This window comes from Gymnogyps californianus, chromosome 28, assembly GCF_018139145.2.
Source record: "Gymnogyps californianus isolate 813 chromosome 28, ASM1813914v2, whole genome shotgun sequence".
Taxonomy (NCBI): domain Eukaryota; kingdom Metazoa; phylum Chordata; class Aves; order Accipitriformes; family Cathartidae; genus Gymnogyps; species Gymnogyps californianus.
Genome location: NC_059498.1, coordinates 7,391,801 through 7,419,395, shown reverse-complemented (window position 1 = coordinate 7,419,395; position 27,595 = coordinate 7,391,801). Strand labels below are relative to the sequence as shown.

The window sequence follows — 27,595 nt, the reverse complement described above, 5'->3', positions numbered from 1 at the left end:
CAGCTGGTGGCCAGAGTCCAGCTCAGGATCTTACCACCCACTCAGGAGTCTGCTGAGATGGGGCGATTTTCTATTTTGCTCTTTATCATCTTACTCAGTTTGCGCTCTTGTCATGAGCCAACAGCAAGGACAGTGTCCACAAGTCCTGCCGGACAGGCACACACAGACCCCGTTTGTATTTCATTCGTATTTATGAAAACACTTTCCAGACATCAGTTTGTAACAAAGTGCACCCGCTGCCGTTCCTGGTGCGCCAGCTCCATCGCCTTACAGGGCCGAGGGACGCTTCTTCCTGCTCCGCAGCCGGCTTGTTCTCAGCTGCGCAGAACGAGACGAGGGTGGCAGTGAGCAGGGCAGCCCCGGGGCGCTGGGCTCGGGCCCCACGCGTTGTTCCCCGCAGGGAGCGGAGCTGGAGCGGCCCCAGGGCAGGGGTGGGATGGTGGCAGGGGTGGGGATGTATCGTGACTGGGCCGCAGTCGGGGGTGGTTCTGCTCGGGGCAGGGCGCCGGCGGGGCCCGGTTCTGCCTGCGCAGGTTCAGCTCGGAGTAAAGCCGTGAAGGATGGCGGCACCTCGCATGCGTCCTGCAGCTGGGGCCAGGCTTGAGCAAACGGGCTGGGAACGGCAGGGAGGGGGCCGGGCGTGCACAAGGAAGGAGGAGATGGGAGGACAAGCGTGGCACAGGCCTGCCCTCCCTCTGATACAGAGGCAGCAGGTACCCTGCTGCAGGCACAGGGGCGGAGGCGGGGGGCTGGGCTCCCCGGGGCGGGCACCCAGCTGGCTCTGCCCGAGGGCGCTGGCTGCCCCCAAGGCCGGCACTGTCCTCCCAGGAGGTGCAGGGGCTCTCGCCCGCCCCCGCGGCAGCAGGCACTTGGTTGAGGTAGTTCATGAAGTCACTCCTGGCCAGCCGGCTACTGGGGAGAGAAGCAGCGGTGAGCCGGGCCTGCCGGGAGCGCCGCGGGGCCGCTGGCAGCGGGATCAGCCCCCCGTGCCTTACCATCCGGCTGAAGTCGTCGGCGAAGGTCACCCCTTTGCTCAGCCGCTGCTCCTGCGAGCCGGTGCTGCTGCCACTCAGCGAGTTACGGCGCATGATGCCTGCTGGGACAGACCGGCCCTGAGCAGGGGGCACCAACAGCGGCACAGACCTGTGCCCCTCACAGGCCCGACCCCTCCCCGGCCCCGGGGATCCCCGTCCCGCAGCCCCCGCCCAGCCTGCAGGAGCCGCGGGAGGGAGCTGGGGCAGCGGGGGCTGGCACCTGGGGGCTGCGCCAGCTCCAGGCGCTGCAGGCTGTTGCGGCGGGAGGGGTTGAAGCTGCCCTTGGAGAGGCGTCGCTGGCGGCTGGAGAGCATGGCGGCGGGGGAGACGATGCCCAGCGGCGGCTGCTTCCCCATCCGCAGGTACAGCTCCTCGATCTCCTTCTTCTGGGCGCTCTGCAGCAGCTGCACCTCGGCCAGGTGCCTGGGGAGGAGAGGGGGGCTGGCAGCCGAGCCCTGCGCCGCGCCCGGCCAAGCCAGGGCCTCCGGGGAGAGGGCACTGTCCTCCCACCTGGGGCAGGGGGGAAGACCTGTCCCCTGCTGCAGCCCCTGCGCTGCCTCCCGGGCGCAGCCCACCACCCTGCTCCCCCTCATGCCGCAGGGCTGCTCACTTCTGGCGCAGGTTCTGCAGCTCCTCCCAGATCTCCTCGTCCTCGCTCTCGGTGTCGTCGCTGCTCAGGTAGGACAAGCTGCGGGAGTAGCTCAGCCACACCTGGCTCAGCACCGCCTGCGGCACGCTCTCTGCACCCTCCTCCCCGGGGCCCTCCCGGTCGCTCTCCGCCGGTGCCGCCGTGCCCTCCTTGGCCAGCGCCTCCTCAGCCTCGGGGTCCTGCTCCGCCGTCTCCAGCGCCGAGTCCGAGTCACTGCTTGAGCTGCCCCCTGTGTCGGGGGCCACAGGCAGGGGAGAGCTGCTCGCTGCCGGCTCCGCGCCATGCTGCTCACCCTCACTGCTGCCCTCACTGCTGCCCAGCACCGGGGAGGTCACAGCCAGGTCCCTGGTTGGCGTCACCTGGAACCGGCCCAGGATCTGGGGCTTGGCTTCTGCTGGGGACAGGGGGCAGTTGGTGGCGTTCGGGGCCCGTGGGCTGGCGGGGACGTCACAGTGCCCCAGCACAGACAGGGCTGCACGATGCAGCCTTGGCCCTTCCCCACCTCACCTTCGCTGATGGGCGAGAGCCGGGCCTTGGGCACGCCGGGCGCTGGCGACTCCGAGACGATGAGCGAGTGGCTGGGCTTGGGGGAGCTGGGTGGCACCTGCAGGCACCCGAGCGCCGTCAGCCACCCCACCCCGCATCCCCCCACATCTGCTCCCCCCGCTGCTCTTGTGCCCTGGGACCCACCGCCCGCTCAGCCCTCCCTGCATCCCAGGGGCTCCCCACGCCACAGGGTTCCCTGTCCCAGCCCAGGGCAGCAACAAGGCGGCCCCCCCAGTGCTGAGCCCCACCTCGAGCAGCCCTGGGGAGCCCCTGCCACCCCCGCACTCACCACACTGCCCTCTGGTCTCCCCGGCGTGGATGTGCTCAGCGATGGCAGGGGAATCCCTGTGGCCTCACTGCCTGCGGGGCACGGTGGGGCCGGTGCTGGGGGAGGGAATGGCATGGGCGCCCCGGCAGTGGGGACATCGGCCCCCGCTGACTCCAGGGTCCCACCGCAGGCCGGGGCTGGCTTGGCCGTGCTGGCAGGGTCGGGGTAGACGAAGCGCGGGGGCCCCAGGATGAGGCTCTGTGGCCGCGGCAGCAGCGGGGGGTAGAGGTGCCCACCCGAGCTGGAGATGGAGGAGACGGTGGGCAGCAGCGTGTGGGCCACGCTCATCACTGCCAGGGAGAAGACATTGGCCAGGGACAGGAGGGGGGTGGTGGGGGACCAGGGTGTGCTGGTCACAGCGGGGCTCAGGGGGCTGCTGGGCCCGCTGGGGACAGGGGACGTGGGGAGCGGCAGCGGCGACAGGAGGGCTTGGGGCGGGGCTGGTGGGACAGGCCCCCCCGGGGTGCTCGGGGGGGTCTGCGGGAACACTGGCGACGCCGTCAGCCAGGAGGGAGCCGTCGAGACGAGGGGCCAGGTCTGCACGGAGCCTGCGGAGAGAGGAGCGTCAGGAGCGGCCCCGGACCCCCACGAGCCCCCTCCACCCCCCTGCCCAGGCAGCTCCGAGCCCTGCACCGGCGAGGGACGGGCCAAGGTGCGGCGGCTGCACAGGCTGCGGCCGGCAGCCCCAGTGGGACAGATGTGCCTGGCCCTGCCAGGGCTGGTACCTGCGGGGGAGCCCAGCAGCGTCGGCCGCAGCTCACGTGCCGGGGCTGCCGGCGGCTCCGCGGGGCTGGCGAGGTCGTTCTCCGACGGGGAGCTGCTCAGCAACGGCAGGACGGGGGACTGCACCGAGAGGCTGGGACTGGTGCAGCCAAGGTCTGCGGCACAGGGGTGACAGACAATGTTCAGCCGAGGCAGGACATGCCCTGCGGGACCCCCTGGGCTTGGCCGGGGCTGTCACCTGCCCTGCACAGGGCTGGGGGGGGACGGGAAGGGCCCGCACAGGGGCTGAAACGTACCGCTGAGTGAGGATGAGGAGGAGATGGAGCGTGAGAGCTCCTGCAGCTGCAGGTCCGCCTGCTGAGGGAGATGTGGGTGAGTCCAGCACCGGGGCAGAAACCCCAGACAGGCTGAGCCGAGCTCCCGCTGGCCCCCACCCTGGCCCCACCGCATGAGGGGACAGGAGCCGGCGGCTCTGCCAGGCAGGGGGGCACCACGACCTGTTGCAGGAGCGGGCAAGTAACCCGGAGCCACAGGCATGGGGCTGCTCCTGCCCGGGGCTGCTCCTGCCCAGGGCTGCAAGGACCCTGCGCTCCAGCCCCCTCCCCACTGGGCTCCCCGGGGGCCGGGCAGCACCCCCAGCCACGCTCAGCGTCGGCAGCTTCCCCAGCGCTGGCGGGGCCGGGCTGGGCACTCACGGGGCTGCCTGCACCGCGCTCGGCCTCAGGGCTCTCAGGCAGCTCGGCGGCGCCATGCCCGTCCTTGCGGAGCAGGGTCTCCACGCGGTGGATGATGTCCCGGATGCGGTGGATGAAGCCGTCCCGCTCCGACTTGAGGATGAACTCGTTGTGGACCTGGGGGCAGAGGGGCTGGTCAGTGCCCGGCACGGCCAGGCAGGCCCCCGTCCTCACCCCCACCCCACGCTCACCATGACGGCCGCGATTTCCTCTGGGTTGTCCCCATCCAGGTCAAACTTGAAGGTCACCATCTTGTTGTTGTAGGTCTGCAGCTGGCACTCCACCACCCGGTCGTTCTTGTCGGATATCTGCGGGCGGCAGGGCCGGCTCAGCCCGGGGAGCGCCCACCCGCCCACCCGGCACCCGCAGCACTCACATTGGTGATGCGCAGCCTGGATCGGGCTCGGCGCCGCAGCAGCTTTCCCGAGGCCCGCTTGGGCGGCAGCTTGGTGCTCCGCTCACCGGCCGAGAGCCCCTCGCAGCCGTCGCTCATGCCAGATGCCACGTCCGAGGCGTAGCTGCGGGAAGCCCCAGCACCGGAGCATCAGCGCGGCCGTTCCCAGCCACCGCACTCCCTGTCCAGCCCCCGCCCGGCCCCCCGCAGCCTCACCTGTCCACCGGGGAGGAGAAGCCGCTGGCGGGGGGCAGGTGCTCGGTGGGCAGCTGCACTGCGATGCTCTGCGGGGAGAGGATGGCATGAGCCGGCGCCGCAGCCACCCTGACCCCCAGCCCCACGGGGCCCCACTCACCGTGGGGAAGCAGCGCATGGGACGGGCAGGCGGTGGGCTGGCGGGGTCCCCCACTGAGAAGCTGCGATGGGCCGGGTCTGAGGAGTCCAGGAAGCCGGAGGAACTCAGGTAGCCGTCAGTCTCGCAGTCGGCTGCGGAGGAGTGCTCGTGTGAGCGTGGCTGGAGCAAGCCCCCTCCCTGGCTTGCGCCCCTGGGAAACGGCTGTGGGGCTGGGTGCATGGCACGGCTAGAGGTGGGGAGGGACCCCCCACCCACCTCCTGCCCCAGGTCGCCCCGCTGTCCCCCCACCCCGGTTTGTCCTGCTGTCCCGCCGCCCAGTGCCTACGCACAGGTGGCTGAGGAGTAGCTGGTGTGCCGGTAGGCGAAGTGCTGGTCGGCCTCAGGCTCCTCAGGCTCGGGGGGAAGGTGCTGCTGAAGACGGAGTCCGCGGAGCCGGGGGTGGCCGGGGCGGGTGCAGGGGCACCAGGCGGCAGCGGGGACTTGAGCTCCTCCAGCAGCTGCAGGACACCCGGCGGCTGCTCTGGCTCCGCAGGCGACGGTACGTCCTGGGCACGCTTCAGCTTCTCCCGCTTGCGCTTGATGGCAACCACACGGTCCCGCACCGCCTTGGCCACCAGCTTGTAGTCGGCCTCGCAGACGAAGCCCAGGACCACCTGCACGGGAGGGGAGCTCATTGCGTTGGCGCACAGGGACCCCGTGGTGCCCAGGGTCCCTCCGTCCCTGTACCCACCATCTCCTGCGCCACCTCCTCCGCCACGTCCTTGTAGAGCTCGAAGAGGAACTCGATGGCGTTGTTGTCCTTGTACTTGCCGTGCAGCTTCTTTGTGTCATCCATGCGCAGCCAGAGCTTGAGTCCAGACTTGACGCCGTCATCCTCCTCGGCCAGCTCCACGTGCACCCCCGTGTCCTCCTGGAAGAAGGAGTGCTCCAGCAGGTCCTGGATGGTGTACCTGCAGGGAACACAGCTCAGCGCAGGGCTGGGGGCCAGGGGTGGCTCTGCCACCCAGCCCCCGCTCCCCCCCACCTCTCGTTCTTGTCCATGCGGATGCAGCCCTCGATGATCTCCTTCAGCTCCGGCACCTTCACCTTGTAGAAGCTGCTGGGCTTCAGGCCCTGGGGGTGACGGGCGTCAGCGCCTCCTGTGCCGGACCCTGCCACAGCGCCGGTTTCCAGGGCCCGGGGCTGAACCCAGGCTCTGCGGGGCCACGGTGCTGCTGGACACTCCCCAGGCAGCCGTGGCCCCACAGTCCCCGGCACCCCCAGGCACAGCGCCACCGGCAGCGAGGGACACGTGGGGACAGGGCTCCCAGCCCATGGCCCCACTGGCCCAGCAGCGGCTCCTGCGGCCTGGCCACGCGTGCCTGCACGGGCAACCAGGGCCAGGATGCCCTGGGGCTCCGGGTTTCCACCCCAGCAGGCAGGAGCAGGCAGGAGCTGGCCAGGACCGGCTGGGGCAGCCACAGTGCCCCAGGCAGGGGGTGACTGAGCAGACCCGCTCCCGTTCCACCCCATTAACGTCCTGGCAGCACCTGGCACAGGGCGAGGGATGCGGGGTCTGGCCAAGCCATGGCCCTCCCGCCCCCCACGGGCCCCATGCCCTGGCACAGCACCCTCTGACTGCCCAGACTATTTTTAGCTGCTTGCGCAACCTGCACGGTGACGCATTTCGGGGAGCAGCGAGGCCCAACAGCTCCATCTCCCTCAGCCCGCTCACCCTGGTTCCCATGCCCATGGCACCAGCCAGCAGCGACACCAGCCAGCCGCGTCACCCCCAGCCCGGGGGCCGGGGCCGCTCACCGAGGTGACCTTGCGGTAGATCTGGGCAGCGTTCTGGCACTCGGAGTAGGGGTACTCCGAGGTGGCCATCTCCAGCATGCACATCCCGAAGGCGTAGACGTCCACCGCCTCGTCGTACTTCTCCTCATACATCTCCGGCGCCATGAACTCGGGGGTGCCTGGAGGCGGCAGTGGGGCTCAGCACCCCCGGGGCACTGACCCACCCACAGCCCCCGCGGGGCAGCCGCAAGCCCGGCTGCGCCGGGACCCCACCTATGACACTCTTGGCGAAGGAGGCTCGCTTGAGCGTGGCCAGGCCCAGGTCCCCGATCTTGACCGAGCCGGTGGGGCCCGTGATGAAGATGTTGTCGCACTTGAGGTCGCGGTGGATGATGGGGGGCGAGCGGGTGTGCAGGAAATGCAGCCCCTTGAGGATCTGCCGGCTCCAGCGCTGCAGCACCTTCAGCTTCATCTCCTTGAACCGCTTCAGATAGCTGCCAGGGGACCCACAGAGCTCGGACCCACGGGGCTTAGCCCTCTGCCCCAGCCCCGGCCCCAGCCCACCCTCCTCCCGCTGCCACGCCGAGCCCGTATGGATGCAGGTGCCCGCGCAGGGCAAGTGGCAAAGAGCATCTTGGAGCCAGGGGCTCCCGGTCCCCTCCCCAGCTGGGCTCTGCAGAGGCAGCCCAGAAAACGCAGCCCAGGAGGAGCTGAGCTCCCTGAGCTGCCGGTGCCAGGAGCCAGCCGGGGCGAGCGGCCAGTGCTGCCGCCCAACATGGCACCAGGGTGCCCGGGCCACACCGTCCCCACACAGGATGATGCCAGTGAAGCTCCTGGGTCTTCAAACATGCAGCAGTGACCCCTGATTTCTGTCTCCAGCTCCCAGCCCTGCCCCATCATCCGCCCAGATCCCACCTGAGCCCACCAGCCCACTGTCCCCACCCAAATGCCCACATCAAGTGCCCAGGTGGAGGGTGCAGACCTGTCCCTCACCATCACCACAGGAACCCCATCCCCTCTCCTGCGCACCCCGACCTGGTGGTCCCTGCTCACGTTTTCAGGGTGCCGGACGTCATGAGCTCTGTGACCAGCACGATGCAGATCTGGCCTTTGATGGATGACTTCCAGGAGTCGTAGAAGCGGACGATGTTGGGATGCTGCAGCCCCTTCAGCATCTCCACCTCCTCACTAAACCGCTGCCGCTCTGTCTTCGACAGCTTCCGTGTCTGTGGGAGCCGGTGGAGAGGTGAGGGAGGCACGTGGGGTCCCCAGCGAGCACAGGGGGATGCCCTGGCTTACAAGAGACCCTCACGTCCTCGTCCCCACTCCCTACATATGAGGCAGCAGGGACTGCTGTGGCCCCAGCGCAGAGCCGGGGTCAGACCTGCTGTCCCCCAGCACAGGGGCTCACGCGGGGCTGGGGCCATCCCAGACCATGGTCTCACCCCACCCAGCCGGTCCCCACACCCCGGCCCTCCGTGGCACTGCTCTGGATGGAGCCGCTCTCCTCAGGTTTGGGGAGGGATGGCCAAAGTCTTCCACGACAGATGGTGCATCAAGAAGCTCGTGTGCTTCGCTGCCGTGAAAGCTGCCCTGTGCAGGGGCTGCCCGTCCCCACTCCCATTGCTCTTAGCCCCCAGCCGGTGCCCGCCACAGGATGGGGAGCCCCAGCCTACAGCCACCCGGCCGAGAGGACACGTCGGGGCTCTGCAACGGCTGCTGCCCGCCAGCGTGCCCCGTGCAGACCCGACGGCCGGGGTCCCTCTGCCCCCCAGGACAGCCCTGCCTCCTGCCAGGGCACCACCGGCTCCCAGCACCGGGCACCGGCATGGCAGGGTGCCGGGCCAGCCTCAATGAGGCCTTTGTTGGGGAAAGCAGGCGGGGGAGGCTCCAGCCCAGGTTTTTCCATGTTCCTCCTGCTCGAGTTAATTAAAGTGGAAACTGAAGCCAAGTGCTGACACGGGCACTGAGTGGAGCTGGGGCCGGGGCCAGCGGGGAGGACGCAGACCCCTCGTCCTGGAGGGACACGGCCCCATAGTGCAAGAAGGGGGGAGCCGGCCGGCCAGACCCAGAAGGAGCCAGGTCCTGCCCCAAGCACGGGCAGCTGCGAGCGCCGAGCCCTGGGCAGGAACAGGAGCAGAGCAGCGACGACTCCACCACAGCCCGGGATCGCAAAGGGCCCAGCTGCTGCAGAGCCTGGGGGCCTCCCAGCTGGGACCCCCGTCCAGCCCACGCCGAGCCGAGGAAACCCGAGCTGCCGCAGGCGGCCACTGTGCTCCCACCGCCAGGCGCTGCCAGAGCCGTGCTCGGCTCCTTGGCCGGCGGCCGCCATCCATCAGGCCGGGCAGCTTTCGTAATATTTTCATTGCATCACAGCCGGCCCCACGGCCGGGCTGGAGCCGCTCCATAATCCCCTCTGCTTTTAACACACGCTCAGGGACTCAGCTCAGCCCAGATGAGAACCTGAGCCCTGCTGCAGCGGGATGAATGGGACCTTTCATACCCGAGGAGGAAAACAGCAACCGAAACCCCTGCGTGGCCCAGCGGCACACCGGCTGCCCTGCCCAGCGCCACAGCCGCCCTCAGACCCCCTGGCCCCCCACTCCCCGCCAAAGAGCCCGGAGGCTTCACCGCACCCTGCAAACCTGCAAGGGCACAGGGAAACCGACACAGGCTACGAACAGGGGCAGGGAGGGAGCCACAGGCGGCCACAGCTCTCGCAGCTCAGCGAGAGGGGACCCCGCTTGAATCGGTTGTGCCAGCGCGGCCCCCACCGTGCCACCCCCGACCCGAGGCAGGACCCTCGGCGCGAGACCACCTCTCCCAGGGTGCCTGGAGCAAGGCCTGGGGGAGCCCAGCTCGTCCCCCGAGGCTGTGCCAGGACTGCTGGGCTCGCCTGGCACCGTTCCTCCCGTGCGACCAGAGCAGCAGCTGGTCCCCTGCCGCTCTCCCCACCGAGTGCCGGCAGTGAGGAGCGGAGCCCAACCCGGCCCCAGCCTGCCCGGAGGAGCTGCTCAGCCCGGGACTGGGCACCGGGGAGGGCAGGGCAGGCAGGGCTGTCAGCAGAGCCACACTGCCCCGCACAGCACGCAGGGACACCGTGTCCTCTCCTAGCAGCACCTCACGCAGGGCAGAGCAGGACGCTGGGGATGGCGGCACGGGGCCGGGTGAGGAGCTGGGTGGCAGTGGTCCAGCCCCATCCCACGAGCCAGGAGCTGGCTGCCGGGGAGCCCGGCACGGCCAACAGCAGGAGCTGAGGCCAGCGTGGGAGGAGGGAGGGCCGGGCACGGTGGCCGAGGACAGCTCTCGCCTCTGCGGCGGGAGGCTCTCCCCAGCGCTTGGCGCAGGGTCCACAGGCCTCGCAGGGCTCTCCCGCTCCCGCAGCCCTCGCAGGGCTCTGCGACGCCCCGGGCCGGGGGTCCCGGTGGCCTGTGAAAGCCCCGTTGTGCGGGGCTGAGAGTTGCGCCTGGAAAGGGGGCCACTCAGGCACTGGAGGGACGTTCATAGCGATGCCATGGCAGGGCGCAGGGCAGGCACTGGAGACCGCCCAGCACGCTCCCTCCGGCCATGGCCACAGCACCTCCAGCCACGGGGAGGTCCCGAGCCCCCCAGCAGAGCAGCCAGCACTACGGCAGCAGCGGGTGCGTGCACCTCACCGCTCCTCCCCGCGGGTCTGCCCCCCACCGCTTGGCGAGCGGTGACCTCGTGCACGTTCGCAGGTGCACGAGCACGCACACACTCACGTTTGTAAGCCCAGAGGACCCCCGTCGAGCAAATCCCCCCAATCTCCTCAGTTCGTCTCCTGGACAGGCAGAGCTCCCAGCCCCGTGCAGGGCTGAGTCCTGGGCGCTGCCCCAGGGCCTCGCCAGGCTCAGTCGCAGCATGATTCCCAACCACAGTGCAGGCTGGATGGACTGGGCATGTGATCGACAGGATTTTGAGAAGATGCAGGAATTTGGGAAGAAAGGTGCCCTGCAGCCCCCGGGGCAGCTGGCCGAGGTTACGTGCCCGACCTGGGCACGGGAGCTGGGGGAGGCACGGCAGCGCCCGCTGCCCAGGCTGCTCTCGCCCACAGGGAGCCCGAGGGGACCCACAGAAAAACCGCTCACGGCCAGGTATTTACAGCTCGATCCTGCTCCAGGCCTCCGGTTTCCTCCCTGCTTCCTCCTTCCCCGCCACCCGCAGCACCTATCAACAGAAATAGTCCCCAGTCTAAAGCTGGAAAGCACAAACAGGTCACGGCAGGGCTGCGGGATGCGGGCAGGAGGCAAAGACAGACGCTGCGTTCAGGACTGGGGGGCAGCAGCATGGGGGGACGGGGACGGGCAGGTCCCCAGAGGGGTCCCACAGGAAGGCAGGGGACAGGCAAAAACGGCCTCCAGGCCGCCAGGCACCGGAGAGGGAAGGGCAGGGCAAGGACGGCACGGAGAGCTAGGATTTGGGATCGGGAGCCATCACAGCAGCTGGACAAGGCTCTCCGGACCGGAACAGGTCAGGGCTGAGGTTAGGTATTCATTTAGAATTGAAAGCCAATAAAAGGAGAACTGTGAAAGACACAGGACAAAGCTATTTTTAAAAGGGCAGAACCACAACCATTTTTATTTGCGGTTCTAAATCCCGTATTTGTGTCACAGTGTCTGATTCTTTGCATGATTGCTGAAAAAAACCAAACTTTTAAAAGTCTGCTTCTGTGCTCTCAGCCCCTCGTGGGACGTGGATTTTGGGACAAGAGACACTGGATAAAGAGCAGTCAGTGGGACGGAGCCAAATACCAGGTGGGGAAGGGAGAGGGATGGGGGGGGGGGGACGACAGGCGCCAGGGCTGTGCGGGACAGGAGTGGGGCCAGGGCTGCCTGTGCCCACTGGCCCTCGAGGGGCTCTCAGCTACAGCCGGGCTGTGGTCCCCTGGGAGGGTGACGGCAGGCAGTGGAGGGGAGCCAGGTCTGCCAGGTCTCCCAGACACTGTGGGATGCTCACGGGACGGTCCCTGGCAGGAGCTCAGCCTCTCCGCACACATCCCCCGCCAGCTCCCCGTGGGCCAAGTGAGCAGCTCCCGCGGCTCCAGCCCACACCAGCCCAGCAGGCTCGCAGGGCAGGCATCTGCCTGCTGGACTCGGGGCACAGGACCATTTTTGCTTTCCTCCACCTGGGACGGTGCAGCCTCGTCCCCCCAGCAGCCACCTTACAAGACACCAGAGCTGCCCGCGCGCAGCCGCAGGCATGCCCTGCCTGCACCACTGCCAGACCCTGGCCAGCTCTTTGCCAAACAGAGCCCCATGTGCACGCGGCCCCTGCCCTGGTCTGCAGGACGGGCGCCGGCGGCCGCATCCAGCCCCAGCGGACACGCGGAAGCTGCTCTAACACAGCAGGGTGGGGACAGGGGCCCCCCCACAGGGCAGTGCAGCCCGGCCACGGGGATGAGCAGGAGGGCAGGGAGCGAGCTGTGCTGCCAGCCCCACCACGCGTGCCGGCTGCCAGCACAGGGGAGCTGGGGCATGTCTGCGACCAGGGGTTGAGGCCCACAGGGAGGGATGCGGAGCCAGCCGGGCGGGAAGCGCCGGGCACGGCTGACTCATCCAGAGAAGGTCCTGGGCTCGCCAAGGAGAGCCCTTCCCTGCCAGCGGCAGGCTGGCACTTCCCCTGCCACCCGAAGGGACGCGGGACTCAAAGAGAGCTCAGGAGCGTTCGGATGGAGCCACGGGGCCACGTGAGGGAGGGAGCGCTGAGCCGGCTCTCGGCAGCCAGCTGAAGCAACTGTGCAACCCACGAAGGCAGGCGGAGGCCCACGACGTCACCTTCCTTGCCAAGAGGCCACAGCCCCTTCAGAAATCACCCACCGCTATCTCAGGATCTCTTCTTGCACTACTGGGCTGCAGCCACCCCAAGGACTCAGCCCAGGCAGCCGCCTGCAGCTGCACCAAGGGTTTAGGAACAAGACAACAAACTCGCAAGACACGTTTTTCTGTGTAAACAAGGACTTGGACCTTCCAGCCACAGCAGCCACCCCCAGGGTCAGGAGCCTGTTGGAGACTATGGACTTTGCCAAAGCCCCTCCCCAGGGGCTCCAAGGAGAAAAGAGAGCCCCACGGCACGGCTCTCCCTGTGCACCTCCGTGGACAAAATCAGGCCCATCAAAAGCAACGAGTGGGAGAAGGCATTGCGGAGGCAACACCTTCACCGCTGCCCTCAGCGTCCCGCTGTTAGCATCCTGCTGCTGGGCTGCGGGGCAGTGGAGGGGACAGAGGAGTGCGGCGGCAGAGAGGAGATGGGGATGCTGCTCAGAGACCTGGAAAACCACAGGTCCAGGTGCTCCCAGCAGAGAGCCCCTGGCAGCATCGCGGAAACCACACGCAGGTGCCCATGGACACCGCTTCAGCCAAGGTCAAGCAGCCAGAGCGCACCAAGGTCGCATCGTACCCTGCTCCCAAGTGACGCCCAGCCCCAGGCTCGCTGCAGGCACGTGCCCCAGAGCACGCCGAGGGCCATCGGAGCAAGCCTCGGAGCCAGCTCCAGCACTGGCACAGGTGCGCGTGCAGAGGCCGGCACCGGAGAGAGCACCCCTGCCCTCGCTGCCCTTCCAAAGGGAAAGCTGCGAGCTGGTGGGCACGGAAAAGGCAGCGGGGTGCTCAGCCCCAGCACCAGTCCTGGATCCACCTGTAAACCCCCGGCGCGGGCACTGGCACCGGGAGCGCGGGCGTCCCGGTGTGCTCCGTAGCGCAGGCAGCGAGAAGGCAAATGGAAAACAGCACGTGACGGGCGGGAGGGCCGGGAGCAGCAGCGTGAAGCAGGGAGCCTGGGCCCGGGCCAAGAGCCCCGCGCCGTGCCGAGGCACCGGCAGAGACGGGCGCAGCGCGGGGCAGCGCGGGGAGCCCGAGCCCGGCTGCCGGCGCCCGGCCCTGCCGCTGCAGCCCGGCTGCAGAACGGCGCCGACGTGCCTGGCAGGAACGGGGGATCTCGGGTCCCTGCCCTCTCTGGCACGGGCTCCAGCCCCGGGGAGATGCCCCGCGGCTCCCGCACGGCAGCCCGGGCAGGCAGCGGCGGGCAGAGGGGCTCTGGGCCGGGGAGGGGGGGGAGGCCTGCCCACGCCAGGGAAACCGGACGGAGGAGGGTCCCACTGCCCCTGCCGACGCCCTCTCCCCCGGGACGGGGGTCTGCGGGAACAGGCAGGGCGCGGGCAGCGGCAGCGGCCCGCCCCCGGCAGCGCGGCCCCGCGGGCGGCCGTACCTGCAGCTCGCACCAGGCCACCTCCACGGTGGTCTCCGTGTCCAGCCCCTTGTAGACGGTCTTGAAGGAGCCGCGGCCGATCTCGATGTCGAACTTGAGGAACCGGCCGTCGGGGGAGGTGGCGACCGCGCGCGTCTCCACTTCCTCGCTCTCCGTCTCCTCCGGCTCCCGGCGCCCGGCGGCGCCCGGCGACGCGGCGCGGCGGCGGCGACCCCCCGCGCCCCCCGCCCGGCGCCGGGTAGCCCAGCAGCTCCAGCTCGGCCGAGCTCCGCCGGTTGAAGCGGGAGGAGGCGCGGCGGGAGTCGCGCCCCGAGGGCCGCCGGCCGCGGCTGCGGTGCGGGGCCCGCCCGGGGAGCCCCGGCCCCGGCTCCGGCTCCGGCGCGGAGCCGCCGCCCGCCCGCTCCGCCTCGGGCTGGGACATGGCTCCGGCGGCGGCGGCGGCGGGCTCGGCCACCAGCATCGGCTCAGCCCGGCCCGGGGCGGCCGCTCCCGCGCAGCTTCGCACCTGGCGCCGCCGCGACCCCGCCGCCAGCAGCGACCGCCGAGCCCCGGCCCGGGCACCGGCCCCGCCGCGGCCCCGCCCGGCGGCACCTCCCCCGCCCCGCCCCGCCCCGCCCCGCCCCCGCTCCGCCGCCGCCCCCCGCCTGCGCTGCGCCACCGGCCCCGCCACCGGGCGCCGGGCACGGGCACCGACACCGGCACCGGGCACCGGCAGCGGCACCGGGACGGGCGGCCAGCACTGCGGCAGCAGACACGAGCTGCGGGCAGAGCGCCCCGCACCCTGGCACCGCGCCCGCCCGCCCGCCCCGCAGCCCCGGCTCGGCCCCCGGGGACGGCGGGCATCCCCCCCGTCCCCCGTCCCCCCTGCTCGGCCCTGGCCGGGGGGACACTGCCCAGCTCCCACCCGGAGCTCCGTGGCGCTGACCCGGGGGCTCCGAGCCCTCCCCTCCCCGCAGGGCAGCCCCGTCCCCGCCCGCCGCCCCCAGGGGGGCTCCGGGCGCTGGGGCCGCTGTAACCGAAGCCCCAGCCTAAGTCGAGCCGTAGGAAAGCGCCTGGTTTACACATTTCCTCGGAGCTTCGGACTCGGGGCTCTGGAGCAGCGTGTCCAGGAGAAGCCCCGTCCCCCTCCCCAGGCTGCGGGATCAGCCCCCGCGCTGCCTGCGCCGTCCCAGGCAGCCGTTCCTCTCCGGGTGCCTCTCTGAAATCCTGAAATTAGGGTCATGCAAATAGGAAGATACAAACGTGTGTCAGCCCTGCACGAGCGAGGAACCCGGACAAGCGCTTGTTGTCTCTCCAGGCTAAACCAGGAGGTTGTTCTGCCCGGTGAGGCTGTTTACACAAAACATAAAGCAATTGAGGCCGGCGCTAACTTCTTTTCCCTAAGGTCAGATTGTTTCCACTCAACGATACCGGAAACATTAAGGAGAGGATCGACACGGGAGCACAGCCACGTCCTCCTCAAACGCTAACCTGGCGCACGCAGGGTGACGCCGGGGCATCCGGGGCTGCTGCATCCGCAGTACAGCTGCAGGCCACGTCCCACACGGCTGCAGCCCCGCAAATCCCCCTGTCCGGAGGGAGCAGCATTTAATGAAACGTTGTTCCTACAGAAGCCCTGGCTAGGCTGAGCGTCACAGTGCTCATCTCCTGCACAGGCAGGCTCTGCTCCCTCTGCAAGACCCCGCTCGTCCGGCCCTGCTCTCCAGCTCACCGGAGGAGCCAGGTACCACCTCCCCAGGAAGGCGTTTGACCGACGTCTCCCTGCTGAGAGCCGCTCGCCTGCAGCGCAGGCTGGTGAGCAGAGAGCAGTGACCGCATCCTCACCCAGCCCTGTGCTCCTTGGAGCGTGCGTGGGGCACGGTCCCAGGGGAACAACCACTGCCGGCAGAAAGACGCGTGTTCAGCGCTGGCCCCCCCGCAGGGCTCTGCCTGCTGCCTGCAGGAGAGGCGGCCCCTTGGCCGGAGCACCGGGCATCCACGGCTGCCAGAGACAAAAGGCCAGGACAGATGGGCCGATGGGCGCAGTGCTCGCGCTGGCCCTGGCGTGGGAGACTCTCGTGTTATAAGATGTGACACGGTTTGACTCAGCTCTGCCAAACAACGCGCTTTCTTCAGATGAACCCTGCCCCAGACCTGCCAAGAACCTGCCCGCTTCTCACCAGATCCATTGCCAGAAAGGCGTGCATCCTTGGTCCCCTCACAGCTGCCTCCGATGCTGCATCTCTCGGGCTTTCCCACTCATGTTGAACTCTCTCCTCGAGCACCTAGCAGGCTGCACAAAGTAAGGAGCCCACACAGGAGCCGGGCGATCGCTCTACCAGCCCTGGAGGGCAGGAGGAGGCGTGCGAAGAGCCGTCCCTCGGCCTCTGCCTCTCCTCCGGAGCCCATCACAGGACACAAGGCTGCAGCTTTTACTCATATAACACATGTCAGGTTTAAAAACCTCCCTGCTTAAAAAGTAATTGCTTTTATTTTTATCCTGTCCTGACTACAGCTTCCAGTAGAGGTGAAGATTTCAGTCCTTCCCGGCTGAAAATCCTCAGCCTGATCCGCAGGACGGGCAGCACCGCGTCTCATTCTGCAGCTGCCGGAGCAGAGGCAAATCTGGCAGCTCAGGCAGCGGTGGGACCTGCCAGAGCATCGATCCCAGCACCGGCCAGCGCACGCTGATGGCTTCCTAAATTAAACAGGACAACAGATCTGTCCTCGGAGGGAAAGGGCGCTGGGTGGGGTGGGAGCTCCCACCGCCCCAGGACAGGCGTGTGCTCCAGGCATGTCCAGCTCGGCTGTCCCCAGCCTGGGGAGCCCAAAGAGAGAAAACCGGTCCCAGCTCCTCGCTCCCTCCGCACGGCACGGAGCAGGGCGGCTGCAGGACCGGGTCCCAGCACGTCCACGACACGGGCCCAAGGGCGACCAGCCCTGAGCTAGGCGGGGAGAACGAACCCACACAGCTCCGAGCAGCGGCATGGCTCCCGGCCACGGCCAGCTGAAATGCTGCCCGAGCCCCTGCGGGCCAGCTCTGCAGCCACCCCCACCCGGGGGTCCCTGCCAGGGGCCCCACACTGCCCAGGCACGGGGACACAGCCCAGGCTGGCAGGGAGCCCCAGCTCTTCAGCGAAGGACACAGAGCCAGGCAGGGATCTCAGCTTGGTCTCTGGTAGGCTCATGTCCCCTTATCAAGTGTTTTCATTGTGAAACGAGATGCCTCAGAAGATGCCAGAGCAGCAGAGGAGTGCCCTGGTCCCGGTGAGGCCCCTGCAGACAGGAGAGGAAATTCGGGGTGAAGTTTGCTCTGCCTGCTACCCTCCCACACCTCGCTGGTGAATGGCCTGAGAAGTTCCCCGACCGCCCCCCAAATGGGGTCCCACACCACAAGCTTGGCAGGGGGGAGGCAGCTGGGGCAGGGGTGCGGGTCCCCTCCTGACCTGGGCCAGGACACCAAGCTGGAGGCAGCTTGGCCCGAAATCAGAAGGCTCCTGCTCCACAATCAGCTGCCCATCGCAGCGCTCCGATGGTGCCGGCAGCTCCCCGGCCGTTATCAGGGTGACATTTCTGGGCTGCAGGTGCCAGCGCCAGCCCTCCGCTTTGAGGAGCCGCTGCAATCAGGCAATGTAACCCATTTCTCACTTGCATTGGCTGCCAGGAAGAGAACGGGGGACTGTGTAATCGCTCTCTTCAGGATTAGATCATGAATCAAAGTCCTGCTCAGCTCCTTGCGCCAGCAAGCCCTGCCAGGAATTGTCCGTTCTGATCCTTGGAGCTCAGGGCAGGATCACGGAGGAGCCAGAACGGGTCCGAATGCAGGCGTCCCCCGCAGATGGGGGATGCACAGCTCGGGCTGCGAGGCACAGGGTGCCCGTCCTAGGAAGGGTTAGAGCGGAGGAAGGCTCCGCAGTGACCCAGGGCTTGTTTCATGGTTGGCTCCAGCACCCTGTGCCCACGGGAGCTCCCAGCCTCCTCCTGCCGTGTCCCTCCTTGCCCTAACGCACATGAGTTCAGGGAGGAGGAGATGCCACCCACACCTCAATTGTGGCTTTAACCCCAGGCAGATAACTTCAGAGGATTTCCTTAGCCCAGAGTTACAGATGTAACCTGCCTGCAAGTTTATCCCAACATATAAATTTATCAAACTGAAACAACTCTTGCTCCTAACTAGCCACATTAAATAAAACCCCTCTCAGCATTTTTCCTTCCCAGCGTCTTCGCTGACCAGCAGGATCCGGGTGTGCACAGCCTGATAGCACCTTATCTCAGCACCAGCCCCCCAAGCTCCGCCTCGCCCTGGCCAGCGAGCCCTAATCACTGTGGCCAGACGTGGCAATGGCCTCAGAGTGGCCATGGGCCAGAGGCAGGGGCCGGCGCCAGCCCCCCCCACCAAAACGCCACCTTCTCTGGCGAGCCCCTCCGCGGGGCTGCGTGGCCAGGCTTGAAAGCACCTCTGGGTGCCGGAGCCTGAACCGGCCCCGTGATGGTACGCCTGGGAGTGCAGAGAGGTTTCGGTTTGGTTTTTAAACTCTCTAACGCCAAACCCCCATGCGAAGGGATCGGCCCCGCTGCAGCGATGGGGTGGGCAGTCCCCTGCCGCAGGCAGCGCCGGGCAGCACAGCGGAGGCAGAGAAGCAGCAGGCGAGGGAGCCGCCTGGACGGGCTTCAGCCATACTCCTGCATGAACACAGCCCCCCTGCCCTTCGCTTTGCTCCCGGAGTGCCTGCAGCTCTCACGCTGTGTCTGAAGCACCGGGAAGAGGCGTGACTGCTCCCGGTCACGGGAACGTCGTGGTTGGAGGTCGCCACGCTCTCCTGCTCTGAGCAGTCTAATTACGTCTCCTCCATCTTTACCCAGCACCCGAGGGCTTCCACACCAGAGCAGCCTCACAGCATCTCTGGGCTGGCTCTGGTGTCCCAATCCCATGATTACATCATCAAATGCTATGAAGCGCTGAATAAAGATAAGGAAGCCAGTTTCAGAGGACAATTAAAAGGCTCTGTTTTACCTGCTGACAGGAGCTTACATCACCACAAGCTACAAATTGCCATCGTCCCCCGCAGAGGGAACAGCCGGGGAGCATCTGCTCCCTCCAGGGCAGCAGCACCAGCCGGCAGCGGCTCCTCCAGCCCCAGGACCCGTCCCACGGCCCCGGGCAATGGCCGGCTGACAGCAGCGTCTGTGAGCACCTCGCTGCTGCTGCAGCACTGCCGTAGTGCCCGGCACAGGGAGTCGGTCCCACAAGGACCTCGCAGGCACGTCTGTCTGGATGCGACCTTTCGTAACCGGCCGAGAGGGTGCGGAAAAAGGAATTTTACACCATGTCCATTCTGAAGGGGGGGGATGTACTCTTCCTCCTCCTCTAAGTAAGCAACTAAGTAGGAAGCTGAAAAAGAGCAGTGAATCACTGCCAGGAGCGCCTTGGAAAGAGAAAGGCTGGGTTTAGGCTTATCTAATGTCACATCAGCCATTTCCTAAGAAGGGAGCAAATTTAATTAAGAACACAGACTCACTCAAGGGCAGCCAGGTTACATACGGCACATGCACCTCGGAACACAATGCTGAGAGGTCGGCATCACGCACACGGAGAGCAAGAAATACAAACATCCTGGGCCTGGCTGCTAAAGGCTCGTTATTCTGGATCAAATGCAGATGCCATCAGGCACAGAACAGTCAGCACAGAAACACAGCTCGCTGCAGGGGTACAAAAGCAGCAAGATGGGAGGGCACAGCAACCAGAGAGGGAAGGAGTCAACGTGGGTGGCACGAAGAGGGAGGAAGAGGCAGATCTTGGACATTGAAACAAGCCCAGGGCAGACACTGGTAGCAGATGATTCCTACACAGAGACTTTCCTGGCTGCAAACACAGAGGGAAGACCCCCGTCCAACCAGTGAGCCCCAGTTTGAGCACAGCCTGTGCCAGTTGCAGGGACACACGCGCTGCCTCTGCCAGGATGCGCTGTGGGGCTCCCGGCACACGGCATGGCACAGCCTTTGCTTCCGCAAGTGTGGCTGGTGGCGGCCACAGGGAGCTGGGCTTGCTTAGCCGCCTTCAGACGTTCCCCAGTGAGACTGTGCATGGCGGCACCAAGGCAGCTCTTTGCCTCCCCATCGTGTCCATCCTCTGCCCCCAGACCTCACGGCTCGGGTGGGGACTCAGCCCAGGTTGTCAGAACAGGCACCTGAGAGCAGGGCACATGGAACCAGCCTAGGCTGCCCCCAGGCTGCTGCGGCACCGGCGGGAGCGGGGCAGGCGTGCTCACCGCGGGCTGCGCCATCCCCTTCGCTCACGTAAGTCATCTCAGCGCTCGCAGGGATGATGCGGAGACCACACCAGCCCAGCGTGTCAGTGACTCGGCACGAGTGCTGCCGGTGCCTTTCTCCAGCAGAGAAGTGCTGGCACGCGGGAATTGCTCCGCAGCACTACTGTCACCGGCACAGAGAGGAACCTGGGCACCAGCCTCCAGCCGCAGCTCCAGGGTGATGTGCCCAGATCAAGCCAGCACATCCCGCTGAGTTCAGGTCAATGGGCTCCTGCTACAAAAAGGAAATTTTTAAATTTCAGAGCCCCACAAACTCAGCCTGGACTCCAGCATCTTGTCTACACTGAAAATTACCTACCGTCGATGACGGCTGTCAGCAGCACTGCAGCTGAACCAGTGCCGAGTCATCCTCCAAGGGCAGGGCAGGCAGGACAAGCTGTTCAGCACTGGCTGGGGACAGACGGCTAAAGCGTGCCGGGGAGCAGGCACCGTCTGCTCTGCCGGGTCCCGAGGACGACCACGCTGGGTCTGATCAAAGGTCGCTCCAGCGCAGCACCCCACCTCTGCCTGCAACAAGCGCTGAATGCTCGGGCAAAGAACGGGAAAGGCGAGCGTGATCCTTCCCCGGCACAGCTGTCCAGCTTCCCCCAGTCAGCGATTAAGGATTTACTGGGTCAAAGACGGTACCTGGGTCGTGGTTTCTGACAAGCTGGGTACTTCGTTATCAGCACTGAGAATCTAAAAACTTAGTCATACCCTCTACTAGCCGCCGTTGTACAGAGCTTACCCCACCACCTCTGCAACAAACCCATTAGCTTTCAGTGGACTGCACGTGGAAAATGAAAGCAAATGTTGCCCTGAAGACAGGCAGCAAGGGCCCACACGGTCTGTAGCTCTGGCGTGTGGAAAAAAGCACTTGTGCTGCCTGCTCCCCACTCGGGAGGGGTGGCTCGGCAGGCCCACCCTCCCCCCAGCATGCTGCTGTGTTCATCTGGTGCCGTAAGGAAACACGGCTGAAGGGCAAGAATCTGGTACGCTGCTCTGTTTTGTTTCTGATGGAAAAATAAAGATAGACGAAAACACCCAGGCTGCTCTATAAATACATCTCATTTTAATTACTTCAAATTAGTTCCTTGGCATCCACCCCCACCCCGCTGCACAGCCTGCTTCGCGGCAAGCACATATCATTCTGCCATTGAGGCCTTCTACAGCACAGCAGCAACAGCGAGTTCCTTGTGCTCGCTTTCACCCCGCTTGGCAACGCAGCGGGGACTGCAGAGCCCAAGCACACGGCTGGCAGGAGGGAAGGAGGTGCCCTTCGAGGCCAAGCTCGACCAGCCAGCTGAAGAGACCGCTGCGTGGCCTTCGCAGGAACGGGGATCAGCAACAGGAGCAGTCCCGTTATTTCACTTCTGGGTGGTCCCTCTCAGAACTGCCTAGAACAGCTTTAGCCTCTCAAACACAATCAACAGGGAGAAAAGACAGACAGAGGATCTCTGAATATTTCTAAGAAGTCATGTCTTTGGAAGGCTTCGCAGATTCTCCTTGCCCCAGGAAATCCTGAGTGTGCAGCTGCTTGCAGTCACGGCTTGAAACCAGGCCAGGAGAGCGAACCTTCACAGCAAGAACTGCTTCAGCAGCCAGGGAAGAGTGGAGGGGAGGGGGCTCCTATCAGAAGAACTTGACGCCTCGGCTGTCGTCCAGCGTGATAATTTCAGCCTTGTGCTCTTGCTGCAAGGCTTGCAGGGCACGGAGCAGCATAGTCTCATCTAAGCCGTGGAACTCTAGGGAAGGACAGAGATCCCCATCAACAGGAAGAAAAAAAAAAAAAATCACATCAGGAAACAAACAGGCTTACAAAGTCCAGGGACCGGTGGCAGTAAAGCAGACGGCTCTGCAGAGCACCTTTCAGACTCCAGCACCGTAACACTACGGCAAATCCAGAGTCACGGCTACGCTGACAGACTCATCACTACGTGGCTGCATCAGGAACAAAGCTTGAGGGTCCACAGACCGAAGGGAATGAGTCACAGCGGTCTCAAAGGCAGCGGAGAAGCTAGGCACAAAACCAAAACACCCCGCACCTCATGCCAGATAAAGGGCTGGGCACTAGGGAGGCTGGGGGGGCGTTTAAAATGCAAACAGCAATAACAAAGTGAGATGTTCATGCAAAGTGGTAAAAAAGCCTTAAGAGCGGCATTTGCCAGTGGTGATTGGTGTGAGCTTGCACAAGCAATTTTAAAATATTTAATCTACAAAACTGTAATCTGACAATCAACTGTTTACATGCTCAAATCAAGTGCGCTCTGAAAACCTGCTCCGGAACATAACACATGACATTACCTTCACTCTCTGTATCATCTCCACTGGCTAATTCATACAGCGTAAATACAGAGTTGGTCAAGCCGTTCTTCGACACCTGGAAACATAAAAGCAATATAGCAAATCTCGTCCGTGTGATTCAACATCCTCAGCACGATCTCTTGTACATCTCAGTGCAAGCAAAATGGAACGTGGACAGCACTCAATGAACAAAAATACCCCGGAACCACTCTAGGGCACTGGATAGTCAAGAAATGACACCTAAGGAAACAAAGACTGTTCTTTTCCCTGCCCCCCTGCTCTTTCTGCCCATGTGTTTCACAATAAGGACTCATGCCATATGAAGGCAACGCTGCTCTGTCCTCACTATGGAAGAGCCAGCTGCAGTGGGAGCAGACGACTGCATCCGCTGCTCAAACTGCACCTTACAGCAAGTAAAAAGCTGTTAACATCTCTAAGCTTCTCTACAACAGAGAGAAATGGAAGAAGGAAGGTAAAAGCAGTGAGGAAGCAAGAGAAAAATATTGCAGTGGTCTTTTTCACAAATCGCAGTCAATACCACCTGTCCTCCCGGACACAGAAAGCCTGGTCTGTGGGGTGAGACAGCTTCTACGTTCTCACCCACTGATAGATGAGCTTTCCCCATTCTTCTGGTCTCCTCCACATGATCAGAAAACTGGTTTTGTTCTTATCTAACCATTCCAGGTTCCCTAAAATCAACAGGGAAAAGGTATTTTATCAGAGCACAAGTCTACAGTAACGATCAAACCTGCAGATTTCAGGACACGTGCTAGACATTATGCCCACAGGTCGCGTCGGGTGCCTGCCTCTCCCCGCCACATGACCGCTCACGCCAACTTCCTAAATATCTCTACGTGTACAGAAATTAATTTCTCTTTCGAGCCCCATCTTCCTCCCGCAGCTTAACCTGCCCCTGGAAAGGCTGGGGTTCGGCTCCCGCGCGCGGGCGACGCAGGGAAGGCCCCGGCCCCTGCGGGCACCGGCCGCAGGCAGGACGGACGGACGGACGGACGGCACCCACCGTTCTTGCGGAGCTCCTCCAGCACCACCTGGATGGACTCCAGCGGGAGCTTCCCTGGGCGGGCGTTAAGGAGGCGCTCACCGACCGCGGGAGGGAGGGGAAGGGAGGGGGCGGCAGGCGGGGGCACGGGGGCACCGGGCCCCAAAGGATACGCTGCAGGCGGCGGTTGGCGAAGAGCGGGCTGTCCTGGGCCTCCCGCAGCGTCATGGCGGGCAGCCGGTGCCGCTGGCTGTAGGCGAGCGCCAGCGCGCACCAGGCCGAGAGCTGCTTCTGCCGCGTCTCGCCGTTGGGCTGCAGCCTGCGGGGCTCCGCTCAGCGGCCGGGCCGGCACCGGGACCGGGGCCGGGCGGCCCCGTGGGGGCACCCGGCACACCCGGCCCGGCCTAAGCCCAGCCGCGGCTCAGCCCGGCCCAGCCCCGCTCCCCCATGTCCCGCACCCCCCGCCCCGGCCCCGGCCCCGGCCCCGCTCCCCCGGTCCCGGTCCCGGTCCCGCCCCGCGCTCACGTGAAGAACGGCGGGAAGCTGTACTGCCAGGGCCACGCGAAGCTCATCGCCGCCGCCGGAACCGCCGCCGCCGCCGCCTTCCGGCCCGCCCCGCGGAGCCCCGCCCTCCCCGCAGGGCTCCGCCACGCCCCCTACGCAGCTCCGCCCCCGCGGAGCCCCGCCACGCCCCTCGAGCTCCCGCCCCACCCTCACGAAACCCCGCCTCCCCGGAGCCCCGCCCCTCCTCGCGAAGCCCCGCCCCGCCAGGGCGGCGGCGGACCAGACCGGTACCCGGTGCCCGGTGCCCTGTGCCCGGTGCCACGCCCGGCGCGTTCCCCGCGGAGGGGTGCGGGCTCCGGCCGCGCCCAGCGCTGCCCGCTGCCGCCCCGCGGCAAGAAGCTGCCGGCGAGGCCGTGCCAGGGCGGTGCCGGCGGCGGGAGCGGGCCCGGGCCCGGGGGCCGCGGCAGGAACGAGCGGCGGAAGAACCAGCGCCACGCGTGGGGGAAGAAGCGTTTAATCCCCAGCCGCGGGGCCGGCGGTGGAGCGGGGTCGGGGGAGGGCACCGCCGGCGGCACAGCGGGAACCGGCCACCCTGGCAGCGTGTGCCGGTAACCCCGGGAGGTTACGGCTGCGGTGGCCCTGCAGCCCGGGGGGGCGGGAAGCGTGGGGCAGCGCCCGGGCGCAGGACCCGCAGGGCCGCCGCTGCCCACTTTCTGCCCACCGCAGGCCACGGGGCAGGGCAGCCGGCGGTCGGCTGCGGGTGCCCGGGCAGCGGTGCTAGGGCTGGGCCTTGCCGTCCTTGCTGCGCCAGATGACCAGGGTGACCAGGAAGGGGATGAGGCAGATGGGGGCGATGATCATGGCCAGCAGCACATCCTCGGGCGGGTCGAAGTAGATCTGGTGCTCCAGGGTGCAGTTGTGGAAGTAGCGGTGGTGGCTCTGGAAGATGTACTGCTCCGCCAGCGCGTTGGGGTAGCCGTAGCGCAGGTGGTCGGCCCAGCCCTCCAGGCAGGCCTGCAGCAAGCTGTAGGGCCTGGGGAGAGAGCCGCAGGGTGCTGGGAGGGGACAAGGGTGTGCGGGGGCACGGGGTGGCTGCGGGACTCCGGAGGCACGGACCCACCGGGCAGCCCCGAGCCCCCCCTGGCCCAGCAGCACCCCTCCGGACTGCCCAGGGCTTGCCCTGCACCCCGCTGCCTGCACCAGCAGGCGGGAGCTGCTGGAGCAGAAGGTGGCCCTGGGTCCCTCGGGCCAGGAGCTGGTGGCCCATCAGCATGGCCCGGGGGCTCTGCCTCGATCAAACACTTTCCGCTGTCTTGGGACCTGCTCCACTCATGTGGCCCTGGGGATGGAGGGGCCACAGGCAATGCCCCCACCAAAGGGTCCCCACGTGCGGCTTCCCCAGCCGGGGACGTCCCCAGAGCCAGTCAGAGCCCACTGCCCCCCCACGCCCCTGCAGCGCTGCCCGGGAGGGCTCTCCGGCCGTCCCACTGCCCCGTACCTGCTGATGACTTTCCACTCACACAGCTCCGACGCCGTCACGTTCCTCATCAGGTCGACAAAGAACTCCCAGCACTTCTGCGTGATGTTGGTGTAGGTCTCCTCTGCAGGGGAAAGGCACTGAGTGCGGGCAGCGTACCCCTGCCAGAACCTGTCCCTGCCCGTGGCTGCTGCCAGGTGACACCTGGCACCTGGACCCATGCCCAGGCTGGCAGGGAAGACGTGGGCACGGTGGGGGGCCAGACCTCGCAGCAGCCCTGGGGCGATGCCCGGGAGCATGGCGGGAGGGCAGGCTGCTGCCCCCACTGTGGCCAGCACCGGCAGGGCTCCGTGGCACAGGCCAGCTATTTTGGGGATGGACAGAGAGCATGTGGCCAGGGGAAAGGGGGGGTCACCCTGCAGCGGAGCCAGCCCCGGCTAGGGCACCGTTGGCCCTGCGGTGCTGCCCGGCCCTCGCTGAGCCCCGGCACTCACCCACAAGCTGGGCTGTCCAGTTGAACATGGCCACGGGCGGGCTCGTCCTGGCATCCTGGCCGAAGCCCTCCGCCTCGGCGCCTGTGTGGCAGAGCCCAGTCCCCAGGAGTGCTGCGGAGGGGAGTGGACAGGGTCAGCGGTGGACAGGCACTAGCAGAGCTCCACGCGTGGCAGAGACTGGGTCTGCAGGGGGGAACTGGTTTCGGGCGTCCCTTGGGGGCTGCTGGAGCCGGCAGTCAGGGTGCAGGGAAGCGTGCTGCCCGGAGCCCCGCATGCGCTGGGGCCAGGGTGTCCAGCCCCCCGTACAGGCAGGGTCTGTGGGGAGGGGGCCAGCCAGGCTGCGGGCAGCTGCCCAAGCGCTCGGAGGGGCTGTCTGGGGCCTGTGGGCTCTGGGCTGTGGGTCACAGCATGGGGGCGAGCTGTGCCCCCCACCCATGGGGAGCTGGCGCAGGGGCTGTCCCATCGCCCTGGGCAGCTGCACTGCAGCTGGACGGAGCTGGGGCAGGAAGAGGAAGCGCTGGCTGCAGCGCGGCACTGACGGAGAGCCCCTCCGCCCGCCATCCGCCCCACACCCAGCACAGCCCGCCATGGGTGTGGGGCACGTCCCGCCTGGCCCACTGGAGCCCCACGGCCCAAGGAAACCGCCCTGTCCATCTTCCGCCCGCGGCCGAGGGCCTGCGGTGTGGGGCAGCGATGATGGCTGCGTGGTGAACCGCCCCGGTGGGCCCTGCCTGGGCCGCTCATGGGGAGCTCCAGCACGGCCGGGCACTGGCCACGGGGTCCTCCCGGGCTCGCACAGTGGCTGTGGCAAGGGCGGCCCACCCTGTCCTGGTCTCTGTCCCTGACGGCCCCGTCCAGCCCCTCTCTGCCTGGGCACGTGCAGTGCTGTGGCTCCTGTCCCAGCCCAGGGCTTCACAGGGCTCCCTGGCCGCGCTCGTGGGTCATTTGCAAAAAGATCGGAGATGAGCGTGGTGGGGGACGCCCCGCAGCACCCGTTGCCCGCTTGCCACCGGCCCCTGGCCACGCAGGCGACGGCCGCCCCGGTCGCCCTCGGCGCTGCCAGGCGGGCCCCGTGCCGGGGTGGGCGGTGGGCCGGGCTGAGCCGAGACCCCGGCCCCGGGCCCCACGCGCAGGAGAGTGGCCGCGTGCGGGGTGGTGCGAGGCGCGGAGCCTCCCGCCGCCGGCAGCCGTGGCCCCGGGGCCACCCCCGGCGCACTTACCCCAGAGCAGCAGGAGCCCTCGGGAGAGCCGGCCGGAGCCCGTCTGCGCGCGCGGTGCCATCCTGCAAAAGCCTGCCGGCTAACGACCGGGACAAGTATTTCAATGGAAATAACAGGAAGCAACTCCTTTCCTCTGACAGGGGCAGTTTGACTACAGGAGACGTGTGAAAAATGAGATTGCTCAGCGCTGCTTTAAAGCGGCTCTCCCGGCGGGACCCCGCCGCCGCGCAGCGCGGTGCTGGCCCCCACGGGCATCGCTCCCGCGCCCCGGCGCCCAGGCAGCCCGCGCCTCACCCGGCGGCCCAGAGGCTCCGCTCCCCGCACAGCACGTCCAGTTTTACGAGGCCGCTATTTGTTTACTTGTGTATTTCTCTTTAATCCTGTCTGGGCTGGGTTGTGAAATCCCTCATCTCCTGCGTGGAGGGCAGGCAGCCCGGCAGCCGGGGGGAGTGGACGGGGAAGAAGCGTAATGTCCCCGGACAGGCGCTGCCGCCCGGGCGCGGGGGTGGCGGGGGGACCCACGGCCCCAGCACCGTGGCTTCTGGC

General features: G+C 66.6%; 3 protein-coding genes across 3 annotated transcripts; all 3 read right to left on the bottom strand.

Annotated features, from left to right (window-relative positions):
* Positions 1-189: 189 nt before the first annotated feature.
* On the bottom strand, positions 190-14,223 carry WNK4 (WNK lysine deficient protein kinase 4). The gene is given in 22 exon segments (XM_050911966.1): positions 190-912; positions 996-1,093; positions 1,255-1,457; positions 1,645-2,077; positions 2,191-2,287; positions 2,519-3,105; positions 3,283-3,435; positions 3,577-3,634; positions 3,976-4,131; positions 4,206-4,322; positions 4,391-4,532; positions 4,625-4,692; positions 4,764-4,894; positions 5,093-5,161; positions 5,164-5,416; positions 5,494-5,713; positions 5,788-5,876; positions 6,561-6,718; positions 6,813-7,033; positions 7,593-7,765; positions 13,764-13,961; positions 13,963-14,223. Coding segments are annotated over 22 exon segments (3,888 nt in total). The 3' UTR covers positions 190-909.
* A 6,877-nt stretch (positions 14,224-21,100) lies between these two features.
* VPS25 (vacuolar protein sorting 25 homolog) lies at positions 21,101-23,937 on the bottom strand. The gene is made up of 6 exons (XM_050911943.1): positions 23,880-23,937; positions 23,528-23,673; positions 23,376-23,429; positions 22,955-23,043; positions 22,355-22,430; positions 21,101-21,795 (listed from the first exon to the last, which is right to left on the bottom strand). Exons 1-6 carry the CDS (start codon positions 23,924-23,926, stop codon positions 21,683-21,685), a joined length of 525 nt encoding a protein of 174 aa, XP_050767900.1. The 5' UTR covers positions 23,927-23,937; the 3' UTR covers positions 21,101-21,682.
* A 419-nt stretch (positions 23,938-24,356) lies between these two features.
* On the bottom strand, positions 24,357-27,406 carry RAMP2 (receptor activity modifying protein 2). The gene is made up of 4 exons (XM_050911831.1): positions 27,050-27,406; positions 25,830-25,940; positions 25,357-25,459; positions 24,357-24,891 (listed from the first exon to the last, which is right to left on the bottom strand). Exons 1-4 carry the CDS (start codon positions 27,108-27,110, stop codon positions 24,636-24,638), a joined length of 531 nt encoding a protein of 176 aa, XP_050767788.1. The 5' UTR covers positions 27,111-27,406; the 3' UTR covers positions 24,357-24,635.
* Between the last annotated feature and the right edge of the window lie 189 nt (positions 27,407-27,595).